We start from the raw sequence: 17640 nt of genomic DNA on the forward strand, positions 1-17640 counted from the left end.
ATATGACAAAAAATATTCTGCATTGTCTTCCTGTTCACTACTTACAACTTCACTAGAGTTATCTTCATTCTCTATTATCTTGTCATCACCATATTCATCTGAGCTGTCTTCATTAGAGATATCAGAGCTTGTTTTTGCTGTGGATCTTTGTGTAGCTTTTTCTTTACTTTGCTCTACACCTTATCTTTCTAACAGGAAAAAAAAAATTTAAACAAATTAGCTCACCCCAATTGTAAAGTATATTTCAAGTTTTTTTTTAATTTTCTCAATCCCATAATCTGTGTTGTACAGTACTTGTATAATTGTATTGTATCTCGTCAGTAAACTCCTGTAATGTATGTACTTTTGCACCTCCACAAGCTGAATCATTTAGTTCTTGTCTCTTTGCCAAGTTGTTATTTCTCCTTTCATCATCACTTATTTTAATTTTTTATAAATTTCTGGATGATTAGTTCTAAGGTCAGTAATTAAAGTTGTACTTTTTCATTTCTATTTTTTTTTTTTTACATTAACTTTAAGTTCTTATTTCATTTCCATTTTTTTAGAAATGTCTTCGCTTTTACTTCTTTTTTGTTAAATGAAAATGTTTGATTTTCATTTTTATTTCATTTTCGTTAACAAAAATTACACAGTGTAAGTGATTTATTTGGAAGATTTTTTCTGCTTGAGTTTCTGTAAGTTGCCTTGTCCTTTTTTTCATACACAGCATGCAGACAAATTTCCTGTTATCATTATGAGACTTAGCTTTAATTGGCATTTTAAAGTCCCTTAATGTTTACCAATGTTCAAGATGTTTTGATTTCCATTATTAACAAAATATTTTGTAGCATACAAATATAAAGTTACAATTATACATTTTAAAACTATTATTGTGTTTCTGGAATATTACCTATGCTTATTTTTTATATTAGTAAATTGTAAGTTAAGTGCTCATGACCAAAAAAACGATTTAGCTAAACAATTTACTAATATTAAAAAAATGCATAATTAAATCCTGAAGAAAAAAAAAAGAAAGTTAGAAAATCTATAATTCTTACTTCATAAAAATATTTTACCTTTTTAACAGGAAAATAATTGTGGATTTCAAATGCTGTCTAATGTACAATAAGAAAAAAAAACTCAATTTTTTTCATGGATTTAATAGTTAGATTTAAATTTTATTAATTTTTGAAACTCAAATGTATTTACTATAATTCTAGGTAGATGGTTTTCTTAGGTAATGACTTAAGTCAAGCAGTGAAAAGTAAGTAACAGTGAAGGGGCAACTAAACAAAATTTAAAATTTTTTTTTCCTTTCTTGGTTTTCATAAAAGCTTTTACATTAGATGTGAACTAATTTATGTAATAGTAGAGACAGACAAAAATAACAGTAAATATATTCAATGAACATGTCATAATCTTATTGATTGTCTATTAACAAGAATACAGTATTTTGTTACCATAGAATCAGGGTGTTTATATACGCCGTAAAACCATGATTTTTATATAAGTGTTTTTTTAACTTTTCTACCATGTTTTTATCTGTCAATACTATCACATAAACTGTAAAAGCTTTTATGTTAAAGTTCCCTACCATCACATCTATTTTAAAGTCTTTTACATTAAAATTTATTAAGGTTGTGTTCAATGTCAGGAAAATAAATTTAAATAAAGTTGATGATCTTTCTTTGGTAGTTGAAACATTCATAAATAAAAAAAACACGCAATTAAAAATATATATATTTATTAGATAAATTGATATTTGAGTATTTATAAAAACATTTATAGTAATAATCATAACAATATTTTAAACTTGTCTTGATTAGTTTCTAATTAACATTTTTTCAGCATGTCCCTCTGACCGGTTTGGAAAAGATTGTCAGGAAGCTTGCTTATGTAAAAATGATGGCATTTGTAACAATGTTAATGGAACATGTTACTGTCAAAAGGGATGGATTGGCACTAATTGTGATCAAAAATGTAAAAGTGGTTTTTATGGCAACCAGTGTGAAAACAAATGTGATTGCCAAAATAGTGCATTGTGTAATCATGTTGATGGAAGCTGTATTTGTTCTAAAGGTTTTCAAGGGAAAAGGTTAAAAAATCATTATTTGTGCAAGTTGTTCAATTGAAGAAAAAAATGTTTATGCTAGAATAAGCTTTTATAGATAAGGAATTTTCATAATATAAAGTCTAACATAAAATGATTTTTTATTATCAAAAAGAAAGTAAAGTTTTCATCATTTCATACAAAAAAGGGTGTTTGTAATAATTATGATTGAACTCAAATTTGTTCTTGTAGCTCATCTTGCAGCTCATCTTGCAGCTCATCTTGTAACTTCAGAAACAAGTCTCTCCTTTCTGCCATAACATTTGTTACTGAAAGATTTTTGATGTATTATTTAAATTTTAGGCATCTTTCATCATGAACCATATGTACCTCCATCTTTTGATATCTAAATTCAAGAGCTAAATCCAAGAGCTGAGAATAATAGACTATTGAGTAACAAAGTCTTCCAGGTTGGTGAGAGGCCAACACTAGGGACAAGCTCACTGTATTCTCTATTGAAATTTGGTCTAAATTTAGTTTTCTATATTGAACCATAATTCTGGAGTCAAAGTGAACAAAAATTTATCTAAGAAATTAATCTAAAAAATCAGTTTAATGAAGTCAATGTCCTGAAGTACTTCATCAACACTTAAAAGCTGTTGTACTTGAATTTATCTTTCCACTAGGGTTTATTTCTTTCTTTCAGATAGTTCATTTCTTTCTCTCAGATGCTCTTGTTTTGCTTCATCATTTGTATTATTCTCAGAACTCACACTATGCCTTAGTTCTTAATTTTTTTCTCTCCAATTTACTGGAAAAGTATTTCACCCTTTCTTCAATCTTCTCAAAATTTTTTTAAAGTATCTGCTTTATCTACTTGACTCATTTTCACAGTCTTTTCTTACATTTTCAAGAATTCCTTTTCCTCAGCTTTTGTCTCTTCAATTCTCTTTTTGTTGTTCTGTAAATTGAAAATAAAAAATAAGAAAATAAGCTTTTCAAACTTACTCTGATTCTTCCCAAGAGTTTGAGCATCATTTAAAACATTTGGTTAAATACAATGTTTTGAATAATGAATTTGAACAGTATTTCAAAATATATCATTTTCTTGACATAAGCTACAGCTCATTTTATACCTATTTGGAATTTGGAAAAACAAGGCTTTAAAATGTTCTACAGAATAAACATGACATACAAGCAGGCACAAAAAAGAATTTACAAATAAAGACTTTGAAGCAACATTAAATAAGTAGATAGGATAGTAGATGAGAGTTCACTGGCATGAATATTTCAGCTTTTTCCCATTTTCTATTACGCTAAAATTTATAGATTTTATTTACCTATTCAATTATTTAGCTGAATTGTTAAATTTTAAAAGATTTTAGAAAGTTTCTTAATCTAAAGATTACTTAAGAATTTAAATTTTGGTGACTTTTTAGTTGTAATCAGACTTGCCCAGCTGGTACTTATGATCAAGATTGTAAGTTGCAATGTTCTTGTCAAAATAATGCTTCATGTTATCATATTGATGGATCATGTAATTGTAGTCCTGGATGGAGGGTACTTTTGAGTTTATCTATCAATATTTTCAAATGCTTTTATAGTTTTATAATAAAAGCAATTACAATTGCATTTATTATAAAATATGTGATATGTTTTAATTTTAAATCATTGAAATATATATTGGATAAATAAAGAAAATAAATCTATATTACAGTGGGTTGCATAAATTTAGAGTCAGTTGATTTTTTGTATGATTTTTTTTTTTTAAATTTAAAGCAAACAGAAAAGTTCATAATTTAAATTGTTTTAACTTTTATTAACAGTGGTTTTATAAACAAAACAAAAAAAAAATTTTTTTCAAAAAAAATTTAAGATACTTTTAAATAATATATACAACTGTTTAAAAAAACAAGCAAAAAAACAGAGCAAAAGTGTAGAGTCAGGGTGCATTTTAGTATTTTGTATGCGCACCACAAACTTTCACACATGCAGGAACATGTCTAGGCATAGATTCAACTAGTCGAATGCATAATTCTCTTGGAAATTCTTTCCAAAGCTTTTCTAAGGCTTGCTGTAAGTGCACAACACTGGCTATGCTCTCTTTGACCAATCTCTTGTCTATCCAAGCCCAAATGTTCTCGATGAGATTGAGATCTGGAGAGCAAGCTGGCCAAGGCATGACCGTAATACTTTTCCAATCAAGCAGAAGAAATTTTAGGGTCTTGTCTAACCTTTCGATAGAGATAACTTTGGTCTTTTGAAAATGGCTTTAAAGGCCTACCAAGCCTTGGTAAATCTTTGACATCATTATGTAGCTTTTAGTTTTTCAAAGTTGTTTGTACACATTTAAGCAAAACATTGCACATTCAAGCTATTTCTTGTTGGCTTTTTGTTTTATCTTTTAGCAGACCGACAATTTGCTATTGTACATTATCTGAAACAGCTTTTCTGCCCATTTTTGTCTTTTTACTTTATCAAATAATTACCAATGCGAATAACTCAAGATATAAAAATGATCACTTAACTTTATTTTCGCAAGAACATTTATATAGTTCGAAAGAAATCAACCACCAATTTTTAGATCACTCAGATAACATTTCGTTGAGATATTTCAACTTAAGTCGTTAAATTTTAGTTGACTCTATATTTTTGCTACATTAGAAATACAGGTATGTTCTAATTGAATTAATATTTACTCAAGACTGATTAACCTAACAAGTTTGAATTATATACTGTTTAATAGAGAATCAATTAATTAAGACATTTAATACGCTTTTAATCATATTAATTAGTTGGTTTAAAAGATAATTTTGAAAAAAACAAAAATTTCGCACAAACAAAGTAGTGACTATTTATGCAACCCACTGTAGAAACATTTTTTATGTTCTATTTAAATAATTTTAAATTTACATAAAACTCTTAAAAAATACTTTATAAATGTATAGTAAATGGTTTTGTATTTAAGGGCAAGAGTTGCACTCTGCCATGTTTAAAAGGGTTTTATGGAGAGGGTTGTAGTAAAATGTGTAATTGTGTCAACTTCAAAGCATGTGACTCAGTATCAGGCTCCTGTGATTGCTTGCCTGGATATGAAGATCCAAAGTATTTTTTTTTTTTTTTTATGTATTGATGGTGCAACTGATTGTTTCATTGAAAGAAGTTATTTGATGCTTCTTACTTTAGGTGTGAAACTAAATGTAATGGCACATTTGGAGAATCTTGCAAAAATTTATGTCAGTGTAACTCTAATACTACAAAAATCTGCAATCATATTGATGGAACATGCACTTGCTTACATGGTTGGAATGGAAAGTTTTGTGAAAAAGCCTGTCAAGAAGAGAAATCTGTCACAATTAATATGACTGTTCCTTGTGATATTACCTGCAATTGTACTCATGGACAAGGAACTTGTGAACCCAACACTGGACATTGTTTGTGAGAAATATATTTATTTTGTTTTTCTTTTGTTTCTTTGTTCTTTCTATTGAACAATTTTCTATTACAATAAACTTCTGCAATTTTCTATTACAATAAACTTCTGCAATTTTCTATTATATAAGAGTTCTTTGATGTTCTATTATATTAGACTTCTGTAATACCTCTAGTATTAAAATATTACAATGTAAACATGATGCATGTTGAAAAAAAAAAAAATCTGAATTAAGTGCTAAATAGGTTTTTTGATTTGAGAAATTCCAACAATGTTTATAGTAAAAAGTCCATGATATAAGTAAAATTGATATAAGTACACTATTGGTTTGTTAAATTAGATTTTACTACAGCAGGAGTCAATTTCTTTCTGTACTTTTAATACTTGAGAGTTTTTTTTAGTTTTGTCCGAGTTTTATTAAATTTATTATGGATGTCTCTCCACATTGTTCCTCATAGCTTCTTAAGCTATTATTGTGTTCTACAAAGGAAATTATTTGACAGATTAGAATATATATTTTATATGAAAGTGTCAAATCATAGTTAGGTATGTTTAATAGTTGACGATATAGTGTTTAGTAGTTGAGGGTATAGTGTTTAATAGTTGCTAACTTAACAAAAGTCATAGTGAAAGACAAGATATGTAGATTTATATATATTTCCACAGATTTTCCCTTGGTTTTTCAATTGAAGTTAGTTAATAATTTTACATTATGATTTTCAAAATATGCCTGTTAAGCACTTAGTTCAGATTCTTGTCACAACACAAATCATGTCTACTAATCTAAAGGAATCTAGGGGTGAGGAGATGTTAAAACTGACAGTCAATGCATGAAATAGTGTATTTTACTACATCTCAACAATGTTCTTTTCTATTTGATTTCTAGAATGTTCTATTGTACTTAGTTTACATTTGTAAATACAAATGGGAAGAATTTGTTCTTCTTTTAAATCAATGATGCATTGATTTTACCAAAAAAATGTCATTTTGTTTAGAAAGTTATATTTTGGTTAGAAATAAAGTGTAAAGTATAAGTTTAAGTGGGCTGGATTTTGTTAGAGGGATTTAAGTGTGCTTGATTTTATTATAGATGTTCAGAGGGGTTCTTTGGTGAACAATGTGAGTTTCCATGCATGAATGAAACTTTTGGGGTAAACTGCATGCAAAAATGCATATGCAAAAATAATGCAACATGCTCTCCGATTGATGGAACTTGTTTGTGTACAGAAGGGTGGGCTGGTTCTGATTGTAGTGTTGAATGTGATAATGGATTTTTTGGTAAAGACTGCAGCCAAACATGCAACTGCTCAATTCATGGGAAATGCAATCGTTTTACTGGAAAATGTGAATGTTTTGGAGAATATCAAGGAGAAACTTGTGAAAAAAGTAAAAGTGTTTGTACTTTATATTGTTTTTTATTATGTGTAAAGTTGATGTTGGCTTCTATTAATAATCTGCCATTTATATATTTTTTTGTCTGGCCCACTATAGTTTCTGATCACCAATCAAATACCACTACTAAGATATTAACGTTGTTCTTAATTAAACAACATCTTAAGATTTTGTATTGAAAGATATTTGGAATTTGGAATTTTAATACTTAGTAAATATTGGAAAGTATTTGTGTTTTTATCAAATATGTTTTTGGTCTGAATTTTATCTTAAAATGTTTACTTGTGTGACACAGTTTTTGGTCTGAAGGTGTTTTAAAAAAAAAATTTTAAGTTTTCTTACAATATTTTACATAATATTTTAAAAATTTTAACACTTCAAGTTAGGAATGGAAAAATTCAAGAAATTCAATAAAATTCAAGTAAGGAAAATTTTTGAAGCCTGAAGTTTAAAAGTTTACTTTTGTGACATTGAGAAGATGACGCTCATTTTTTGTCTATATGTTTATTTGATGTTCACTTTGAGAAAAAAAAAAAAAAAACTAATGATAGATCTAATTCTAGGTTTTGTGCAAATGTAATATAAAAGATTTTCATTTTTCTTATATTCTTTATGTATATCTTATATTCTTTAAAAATATCTCAAAGATATTTTTCTTATATTCTATCTCAAAGATGTTTTTTTATTTTTTATAAAAAAAACTTCTTTCACCAGTATATAATAAAAAAAAATCTTTTACTGATGAAGCTTTTATGGAAGTCTTTAAGACACTATAGTTATTATATAAAGGCATGCCTCTTTTCAAATTATTGAAATTATTCCAGACTAGTTATGACTAGTTAGACTCAGGGACTTTATATTGGACTATAATGTATTCCTTTTTTTTTTAAAAAGAGAGTTGATCCTGTTTTCTTTTGTTTTACAATTTTTCTCAGAAAGAGCTATTTAACTATTAAACTCTAGCACATGGTGTCTGCAAGATAAGGAAAGCATTGCACAAAACTACTGATCTTATCCACCTGACTTTAGTAAAATTAATGCCTGACTCTTCAGAATCTTGATAATCAGTGTGGTTCACACAATCTTCTTGTTCAGTGTTTCCAAACTTTTGCATACTCTCTCTGCCTATCTTTAAATTTTCAGGTTTTTTTGTTTGGTCACCAAACAAAAAAACCGTTCAAACTTTTGATAGGAGAAAGTTAAAAGATTCAGTAGTGCAGGATGATATTTATTCCCCCCTTAAGAGCTTTGAAGTGGATTTGAGGGAGTGTCTATTCCATTTTCAATTTATCAACTGGATTACTGTCAATCTTTTTTTTTAAAGCATTTTTGTTTCCTTTGTTTTAGAGTGTGATGTTAGTGATTGGAAGTTTGGATTAGGCTGCAATAATTCATGCTTGTGTTCTCAAAATAATTCTGTCCAGTATGTTTTAAAATTATTTTAAATCATCTCAAAAAATCTTTTCAGAATTTTCGTTTTATTTTGAAATCCTAAGAAATCTTTTCAAGTTTTTAGTTTCATTTTAATTTTATTTTTAGCTATTTATTCTGTAATAAATTTAAATTTTATTTTCTCATATTCAAAATTTCTTTCAATTTTAAAAACATTTTTGAGTTTTGAAAGGAAAATACAAATACAGGATCCTCTGAATGCAAAATACATTTTGCTTAGAGCTTTTACTTTAGCTGTCATGGCATTACTGGAACATGTACATGTGAAGATGGATGGCTACCACCAACATGCAGTGAACAGCAAAGTACGATTTCTCATTTAATTGAAAAGCCATGATGACAGTTATAATTTTTAAAGTTGCAAATATTTCTACAAACAAAACTGTAAGATCAGTGCTAAGTAATTGTTATAAATTTTGGCAATTGAAATAAAATTATAGAAATAGATTGTTTGTTGATACATTACTTGTTTTTAGTGGTGATTTTATGTGTGTTTGCTTTAATATTAATCACAATACATTATGTTTTATATAGAATGCATTGGCTCATATTGGGGTAAAAATTGCACAAAATCATGTGAATGTTTGAATAATGCACATTGTGATTCTAGAAATGGTGCTTGCACATGTACATCAGGGTATTATGGGAAATATTGTGAATATGGTAAACTAGTTTACTATTTTAGTTTGTTTTTTTTCTTCTATAGTTTCTTTTTATAAAACAAGATCTTGTGCTTAGCAGCAAAATTCATACTTGTATAAAATGTGTTTTTTAGAATGTGTGTCTGGTACATTTGGTCTTGAGTGCTTATCCTCATGCTCCTGTGCTCATCGCAGTAGTTGCCATCACATCACTGGAATGTGTAATTGCACTGCAGGCTGGCAAGGTAGCACATGCAATGAAGGTGGATAGTTATCTTAAGTTAAATGTTTTTTTTTTTTTTTTTTTTTGAAAACTTAATTGTTTATGATACTGTTTACTGTTCTGAAGATATAATTTTCATGTTTATTAGCTTTATGTAAACATCTGCTTTTTAGCTTCAATAAGGATGAATTTAAAATGTGGTCTTAAGACCACATTTTAAAACATTTTTCCGCTAAAATTTAAAATTGAGATTATCCTCAAAAAGAAACAGAAACATTGAACGTTTTTAGAGGACCAAATGTTTGGATTTACTCTGCTGAATTTCCTTTAAATATATTCTAGGGTCCTTTGTTAGACAAGTTTGATGCTCTTTGAAAGTATTCTTGTTTTTAGAAAGGAAAATAAAAGTAAATTTAAAAAAATTAAGATTGAAATAAGGGAAAATAACTAAAATATAATAGAGAAATAACAGAAGTAGCAAAGAATAAATTGGAATGGAAAAACAGTAGCTTTTAACTTTGTTTTTCAAAATTTTTTCTTAAAATAATGATGAAGGATTTTTTTTTTTCAATCAAAGTTTCTTTAAACAACAATTCAGTTATACTTTATATTTATTTATGTTTAGTAATAATTTATAATCAAATATCTATCTTTAATATTAATATTTATAGTCAAAGATATATTATGATTATCATTAAAGAGGTAAATGATTGTAGACATTTGATGTTGATTATGGTAAAAAAAATTATTCTATTGTGAAAAAAAACCTTGTTTTTAGTGTGTAGTAGCGGAACATTTGGTGATGGCTGTTCAAATTTTTGTGATTGTAATAATAAGGGAAGTTGTCACCACATACATGGTACTTGTGAGTGTGTTCAACCTGGATGGATGGGTGAAAGATGCAGTAAAAGTAAAAGAAATGAGTTTATTACATTTAAAATTTAATTTTTTTATCAATCCTATCATGTCTCTTTTTAGAACAGACAGATGGTTAGGCACAGTTGAGCCAAAGTTCAATATTTAATGATCATAATGAATTACAATTTTATAATTTAGCTAATTTTGTGGAAATTAACTTATTTTTGGAATAAAACATTAAGGGTGGAATGCAAGAACCAAACTTCAAACTTCAGGTTTGAATGCATAAAGCAAACTTCAACTCAAGTCAGACTTGAAAATAGTCAAAAATAGACCGTTTTTCAAGTCTGACTTCAAACCAGACTTTCCAAAATGTTTTCCAAAATGTTTTCCAAAATTTGAAAAAATTCTTTCCAAATGCAAGATTTTTATAATTAAAAATACATTGTAAGACTGTTTTTTTTTACTATGTTGTTGACTTTTTATTTAATCATATATTAGACCAGGGTTGGTACCCAAAAACCCAAACCCAAAAACCCACCCAAATACCCAAGAGCAAAAACCCACCAAAAACCCAACTTACTGGGTTTTTGGTCTCAAGTTTTTCATTTACAACTTTTTCAGTCATAAATTAGTTTCCATTTAACACTATAGGTTAGATGCTGCTCAAAAATTGTCCTGATGATAATAAAATAAGGAGTTGAGTATTATATATTTCATAAATGAAACTTTTTTCTTCCCTTGGAACAGCAATATTTAAACTTTGTTCATCTTGATTTTAAATGTCTGTAAATTTGTACAAGCATTTCAGCTTTCTCTATTCCTAAACGATTTCTAATTTTGCTCCAAATCATGCCAAAGGATGAGAAAAATCTTTCAATGGATCCAGAACTAGCTGGGCAAGTGTGCAAGTGCCGTAAAAACCTTGCAAAATTTGCAGGTAATTTTGAAGACTTCGACTCCTTCATTTCTATAATTTTCCACCAATTTGTTGCTGATGTTGTGCTTTTTACACTATCATTAAATAAATATGTCGGAAGACAATTAGCATCTTTTAGTTTAAATGCATAGTAGCCAGGCATAAATTCAGGATAGATTTCATTCAACCATTTTCAGCTTCTTCTTCTTGACTTCTATTCAATGTTCTTCCTAAGTAAATATTGAATATATATCATCATATAAGTATAATATAACATTATATAAGTAAGGGTATAAGATTAGTAAACTTAAATGGAAATTTTATTTTCTGGGAACTCTATTATTTGTTTAAATTTGATCACATTCAATTTTTTATTTTTTTTACAATTTTATATTATGTTACCTTCATCTGTTAAATTAGCCAGAAAATGACATGGAATGATTGCTTTCTTAAACCTCTTTAAAAAATCATCTTTGTACAGAGCCAATTTTTTATCATGTATGAGGCTTTGCCAAATCTCAACTGCTTCAGACAATGTTGTATCATCTGACTGCAACTACAGCAAACACAATAATTTAGTTTATAATTATGTAAAGTTAATGGTGCCAGAAATATGTTTTAATATATTTACTATATTCAAGTTTAATACATCTAGCAAATAACTAAATAAACTAAATTATAAACCTTATCTAATGCAGCACCAATAATTTTTAGTTGTTCTTGTAAATTAATTGCTTCTCTCTGTATTGACAGATTGTCAATTAATCTTCCGATTGAAGGATCAATGGACTCCATATGCTCACCTCTAATGGCAACATACAGGGAATGATTAGATATGTATGTCTTTATACAATCCAATTGGGAGTTCCAGCGAGTATCATTGGGTACCTGTGACATTAGTCCACCTTTTTCAATTAACCACCCCTATAGAATAATTGTTTAACAAAATTCAACAAAGAAATGTTAAAAGATAATCTTTGTGTACATTAGCTAGGATCTCTTTTGCCATATTTATTACTTAGGCCAATATCATTAACGCTATTTTATTTCATAACATTGCATCACAAAATATGATCAGTAAGTCAATAATCTAAAATTTGGTACATACATGTGGTTGGTGATGATTACGAAAATATTTATGAATTTCTACAATATTCTTTATTATGGACTTCGAAGAGACATCCTTTTCAACTAAGTTTAGAAAATGAGCAGAGCAACCATATGTTATCAGCTTAGGGATTTCAGCTTGCAAAAGCTCTCTCATTTTAGACATTTTATTTTCATTGTCAGTGCATACTGCAAATACCTAAAAATGAAAGTATAAATATATTTATTTTCATTAGTTTTCTCCTCATTAGTTAACTTTACTTAATTCAAACTTTGAATAGACTTATGCAAGATTATTATGAAAATATTCTATTTAATATTCATTTTTCAAATTTTTATTGTAAATAAGTGGTTGTAATTATATATATATATATATATATATATGCACAGATACACACACATACAACATTATATATATATATACACACACACACACACACACACACACACACACACACACACACACACACACACACACACACACTTTAAATACAAAAGTTAGCTCACACTTACATCTTTATTGAAGGTTTCTTTTGCAACTTTGATTGCATCCTTAGCAGCCAGAGTGCAATAATTTGCTGTTTTTGAATGGCTTCCAGCATCAACTGCAGAAATGAGATAGGGTTTACTTCCATTATGGATACTATGAGCAATTATAGGATCATTACTGACTGTACTCCAACCATCTTGAATTAGGGTAATAGCACAATCATCAGCAAGATCACTTTTCATTGAACTGATTACTTCTTTATTTACCTTTACTAAGAGTTCTGAAGATATCTGCTTTCTATTTAGTGGCTCGTATCCAGTTCTTAGTTTTTTAATCAGTTTGATAAATTCAAGATTTTCTACTACGTTGAATGGTATATTTGCTGAAAAGAAAAACCTTGCAAATTGCAAATCCAGTTCATCCTTCTGATTACTTCTCGTTGTAGCAACAAAGTTAGAAATGGATGTTTGTCGTTGCACCTTCAATGGATTGGAATGAAAAATTGAAGAATAAGAATCATCACTAATAACACTGAAACAAACTTGTTCTTCATCTTCTGACTGGTTAGACATATTTGATGCTGCAGATATAGATGGCCTTGACTCTAAGACTGTATATTGTTAAATACTTCTGTGGAATCATTTGCACTTTTTTTATTCTTCTGCATTTGTCTAAATGGCTCTTAACTCTCTCTATTTTTTTAGCTATGCTCTTTTTGCAATAATTACATATTACTCTATTTGGTTGATCACCTAATATGGTCATTTCATTTCAATCATTAGCCTTATTTCTTCCTCCTGAATGATACTTTGGCATGTTGAAGGATATGTAATCTACTTATACTTTATATTTAATTAAAATTCTATAATAATATCTATATTCAAAATTATCTTAATGTATTAGAAAAAAATGTAATCTAATTACTAACTTAGCTGTTGTATAAGTCAACATACCTGTAAAAATGAAAATAGCTTTTAGATAACTATAAGTTAATCCAACTTTGTCACTAAAGATTTGTATCAAACTAGAGATTTGGTTTTAGCAAAAACCCAAAAACCCAGTATACTGTCACTATTGGTTGCTAAGTGCATTTTCTGATAAATACCCTGAATTTAACACCTTGAATATTTTTCAAGTTCGACTTATTCAAGCACGAGCTTGAAACTTTCAAGTTCTGTTTATACATTCACTCAAGTCAATTTTTCAAGTCTGACTTGACAAAGTTGAACTTGAAATTTCAAGTCGAACTTGACTTAAGTTCAGTTCTTGCATTCCACCCTTAAAGTTAAAGGCATTTGAACAAATAATTATGTTTTGAATTAAAAAAAAAATTGCCACTATTTTTGCCCACATTATATAAATATTTTTGCAAAAAGAGTCATGTTTCATAGACAGAATTTATTCTAACTTTATAAATTTTAAGAATAGTACAGTTTTTTTAATCATCTGTTCCTTTTAAGTAAATATTTGATTATGAATTTTATGTTTTAGTTTCTAGAATTATACTCAACTTTAATGATTTAAACTTATTTTTCAACCTAACCTTTTTCCTTTTTGTAGTATGTGACCAAGGAAAATATGGAATCAACTGTCAACAAAACTGTATTTGTTTTCGTGATAACACTGACTTTTGTGATCCTGTTTCTGGAACCTGTAAATGCAAAGCTGGTTTTAAGGTTCCAGATTGTTCTGAAAGTAATCTATATATATTACTTACAGTTGCTCTTGTCACAATCTTTTGATTTTGATTTAAATGATTTGATTTTTTTGAATCAATTTAGTTTGTGATGCTGGTACTTGGGGCTTTGGTTGTTTACAGGTTTGTCAATGCAATCAGTCTAACTCTGAAAATAAATCATGTGATGCTGTTACAGGACAATGCAAGTGTTTTGCTGGTTATAAAGGAAGAGAGTGTCATCAAAGTAAAATTTTTTACTTTTTTATGATAAGAATTTCCCTACAAATTTGTTACTTTTTTCCCTACAAACTTACAAATTTTAGTTTTGATATAGATTTTTTTCTAACAGTTTTCAATAAAATAAGTTGTGTTAATTAAATAAGTTGTGTTAATTAAATTTTTTTGTCTTAAACTTTATCAGGAAATTTTTTTGTTTAATTACAATTGGCAAAGTGATTTATAGTTTAAACATATTCTCCTAAACGTTTTTCTTTTATATTTTTATGTTTTATTTAAAAAAATGAAAAAAATTTATTTGTTTAAGTTATTAAAATTAACAATGATAAAGATTGTTCACTTTTTTGAGTTTTTATAAATTCAATTTAGTTAAAAAAAATTAAATTTAAAAAAAAAATCTTTATTTAACTTTAATTTTCCAGTGTGTAGCATGACAGTTTAATGATAGTTTAATTATGGCAGTTGATACAAAGGGTGTGAATGGGTGTGACACCAACTTGCAGACTACATTTTTGTAAGGATTTGAGTCTAAAGTCTGAAAACCTAACAGAAAGTTAGTCTAAAAATGTGTTTATTTTTGTTCAGATTTATCAACTTAGTTTTCCTACTAAAGTTTTCTATAAAATTTTAAATACAGAAGCTAACAAAATGTTAAGCTTTTGTGTGGGTTTTTTGTGTGGATTTCACCTACAAGTGAAGCAATTAGAGTTTCCACGGTTAAAAGCTAGACTTTATAAAAAAATAATTTTTAAAGTGCTAAAAGGCCATCAGTGCCCATTTCATTGGGAAAAAAAATTCATAAAATCTTTACTAAAAAATTGGATGTTGAAAAAACCTCATTGTAGCCATCAGCTGAAGTATTTGGTGCTCTTGAAAAGTTGCTAAAGTATTTGGTGCTCTTGAAAAGACAACAGTCAGGCAGACTCCTAAAAACTTTCAGTAAAAGGAGAAAAACACCCACAAAGTAGTTGATAGTTAATAAAACAAGTGGAAAATGTTGATACAGCCTGTTAAGAACTTTCCCCAATCGAAATTAGGTGTTCTAATAAACACCCTTGCACTTAACCAGAAAAACAGGAACTTAGTAAAAAAACAAAAACATTGACAATTATCAGATTGAAGATGAAATTGATGACAATCAAGCTCTGAATTAAACCATTTTGATTTTTCTGTTTGAAGTTTTAAGAGAAGATTTGATGTAATTTGTCAGGATACTCAAGTCAACCATTACAAATAGTTCTTCATTACTACTTGTCAGTTCTTCCATCCCTTCCTAAAGGCTGTCATTGAAAAAATTAAAAACATACGAAAAAATGAATTTGTTTAGATTTTTTTGTTGTAAAAATATCTAAACAAATTCATTTTTTCGTAAAAATTGCCTAAAAATCAATTTGGTTTTTCTGAAAATTTGCGATTCTAAAATTATAATTTTACTGCTATTTCATTTATTATTTTTCAAATTTTCATTGAATTGCATAAAGTATTGTTACTGCACTTTTTTTTCACATAGCTGTTTTTTTCATATTCTTTTCTGTAGTTTGTGAGCAAAACAGTTTTGGTGAAAACTGCTTTCAGCAATGTAATTGTACATATAATGGTATGTCTGGACTCTGTGACCATGTCTCAGGAAAATGCTTTTGTAAACCTGGTTTTTTAGGCTTTCTCTGTAACGAAAGTAAGTTAATGAAAAGGTTGTTTTTATTACAAACAAACAAAAAAAACAAGGGTTTTTTTTTATCCAAAATTACATTGCAAAATTTTTTTCAGCATGTCCTGATGGTTATTATGGAGCAGAATGTCTTTCAATGTGCTTAAATTGCAAATTATGTGATAAAGTTTTGGGGTTTTGTGCAGGTGCATTTTTTCTTTCATTTTAGTTTTAAAACTTTTGGACTCTTTCTATATAAAAATTTTTTATCTTTAAAAAAACTCATTTGATCTTTAAGAAAACTTTTTTTCTTTTTTTTTTTTTCTTTGAAAAAAAAAAAAACCATTTTAAAATTAACTGAGCTTTGTTCCGATGTATTTTTTTATTGGTTAATTTATTTATAAAAGATTGATTTATAAAAGACTGATTATAAAAGATTGATTTATAAAAGATTGATTATAGAAGCTCAAAAAACAAAGAAAATCACTACATACATACTTGTTGGGTCAGTTTGTATAGTATTGGTTATTATTCTTATTGGATTCATTATATATCGAAGATATGTGTGGAGCAACAGCATTAAGGATCGCAAGTTTGATCAAAAGTATTTTTTTATTTATTTTTGTTTTTACTGGAAAACTTTCTTTCAGTATGATTCAAGGTTAATTCTTTTTAATGTCATTTTTAAAGTATTTAGTGTTTTTAATCTAAATTTTCAATAATTTTTTTTTTTGTTGTTGACGTTTGTGATATTTTTTGACTTTTTTTTTAATTTTTAAGAATAACAAAGACCCAAATGGAAAATAATAGTTTTGAATTCAATGACACAGGTAAAAAAAAAAAAAAAAAAAAAAAAAACCCTTTTGTATTAACAATATTTTTGCTGCAGGGTCATTCCATGCCAAATGGACCAAAATTTTAGGATTTCAACATGGACCCCCTCAGATTTTGATGAAACTTAGTAGGTTTGTTAATATCAATTAGAAAAGCAATTCCTGAAAATTTCAGCATAAAATCTTTTGTGGTTCATAAGGTACAGTCGTTTGAAATTTCTGATTTTTCCAAAAATAAAAACTTCAGTAGCAAAAACATGTTTTCTTCACATTTTGAAGCTCTATATTTTTAAAACAAAATTTCAGAAAACCTTCTAGTTTTTTTTATTGTATACAACTCTTGACTTACTTTAATAAAACTTTGAGATTGAATTCTCAAATGTCACATTTTTTCCATAATGGCTACCTAAAAAAGCTAAAAAATTTTTGCAAATATAAAAAGTTGATTTTTGACGAGTCAATATACAAAATCTGCAATTTAAGAAGTGAAAAGACATATTTTTTTAGTTTCTATATATGGTAGGCTTCCAAATTTTTTAAAATTTACTGATAAGATACAAATCAGTAAAAAATTATAGACTTCTAAAAATGGCTGCGGCTAAATCTTAGAAAAATGTGCCTCCACTTCAAACCACTGGTAACCAAGGACCAACACTGGTTTTAATTATTTTTTTTTTTCTTCTAATTTAATAGACTTTAT

General features: G+C 27.8%; 1 protein-coding gene and 1 pseudogene across 10 annotated transcripts in view; one reads left to right on the forward strand and one right to left on the reverse strand.

Moving 5' to 3' along the window:
* The window catches only part of LOC145184913 (uncharacterized), a 37753-nt gene that overhangs the window by 13441 nt on the left and 6672 nt on the right, over positions 1-17640 (forward strand). For 5 of the 10 annotated variants that reach the window (XM_090093508.1, XM_090093511.1, XM_090093507.1 and 2 more), the window contains 16 exons: positions 1828-2074; positions 3469-3589; positions 4998-5134; positions 5216-5467; positions 6553-6848; positions 8202-8277; positions 8541-8611; positions 8841-8969; positions 9082-9210; positions 9949-10080; positions 14105-14239; positions 14326-14466; positions 15997-16134; positions 16227-16313; positions 16570-16711; positions 16888-16937. In XM_090093508.1, coding sequence (XP_089949634.1) covers positions 1828-2074; positions 3469-3589; positions 4998-5134; positions 5216-5467; positions 6553-6848; positions 8202-8277; positions 8541-8611; positions 8841-8969; positions 9082-9210; positions 9949-10080; positions 14105-14239; positions 14326-14466; positions 15997-16134; positions 16227-16313; positions 16570-16711; positions 16888-16937 — 2283 coding nt within the window. Of the gene's footprint in view, positions 1-1827; positions 2075-3468; positions 3590-4997; positions 5135-5215; positions 5468-6552; positions 6849-8201; positions 8278-8540; positions 8707-8840; positions 8970-9081; positions 9211-9948; positions 10081-14104; positions 14240-14325; positions 14467-15996; positions 16135-16226; positions 16314-16569; positions 16712-16887; positions 16938-17640 lie in introns of those variants that run through there. The other 5 variants (XR_016454311.1, XR_016454312.1, XR_016454313.1 and 2 more) reach the window with 5 other exon arrangements.
* On the reverse strand, positions 11131-12701 carry LOC149885904 (uncharacterized; annotated as a pseudogene).

The sequence above is a fragment of the Hydra viridissima genome, unplaced genomic scaffold (assembly GCF_058129835.1).
Source record: "Hydra viridissima isolate aposymbiotic clone 2 unplaced genomic scaffold, HvirCarnegie_v1 scaffold_7, whole genome shotgun sequence".
NCBI lineage: Eukaryota > Metazoa > Cnidaria > Hydrozoa > Anthoathecata > Hydridae > Hydra > Hydra viridissima.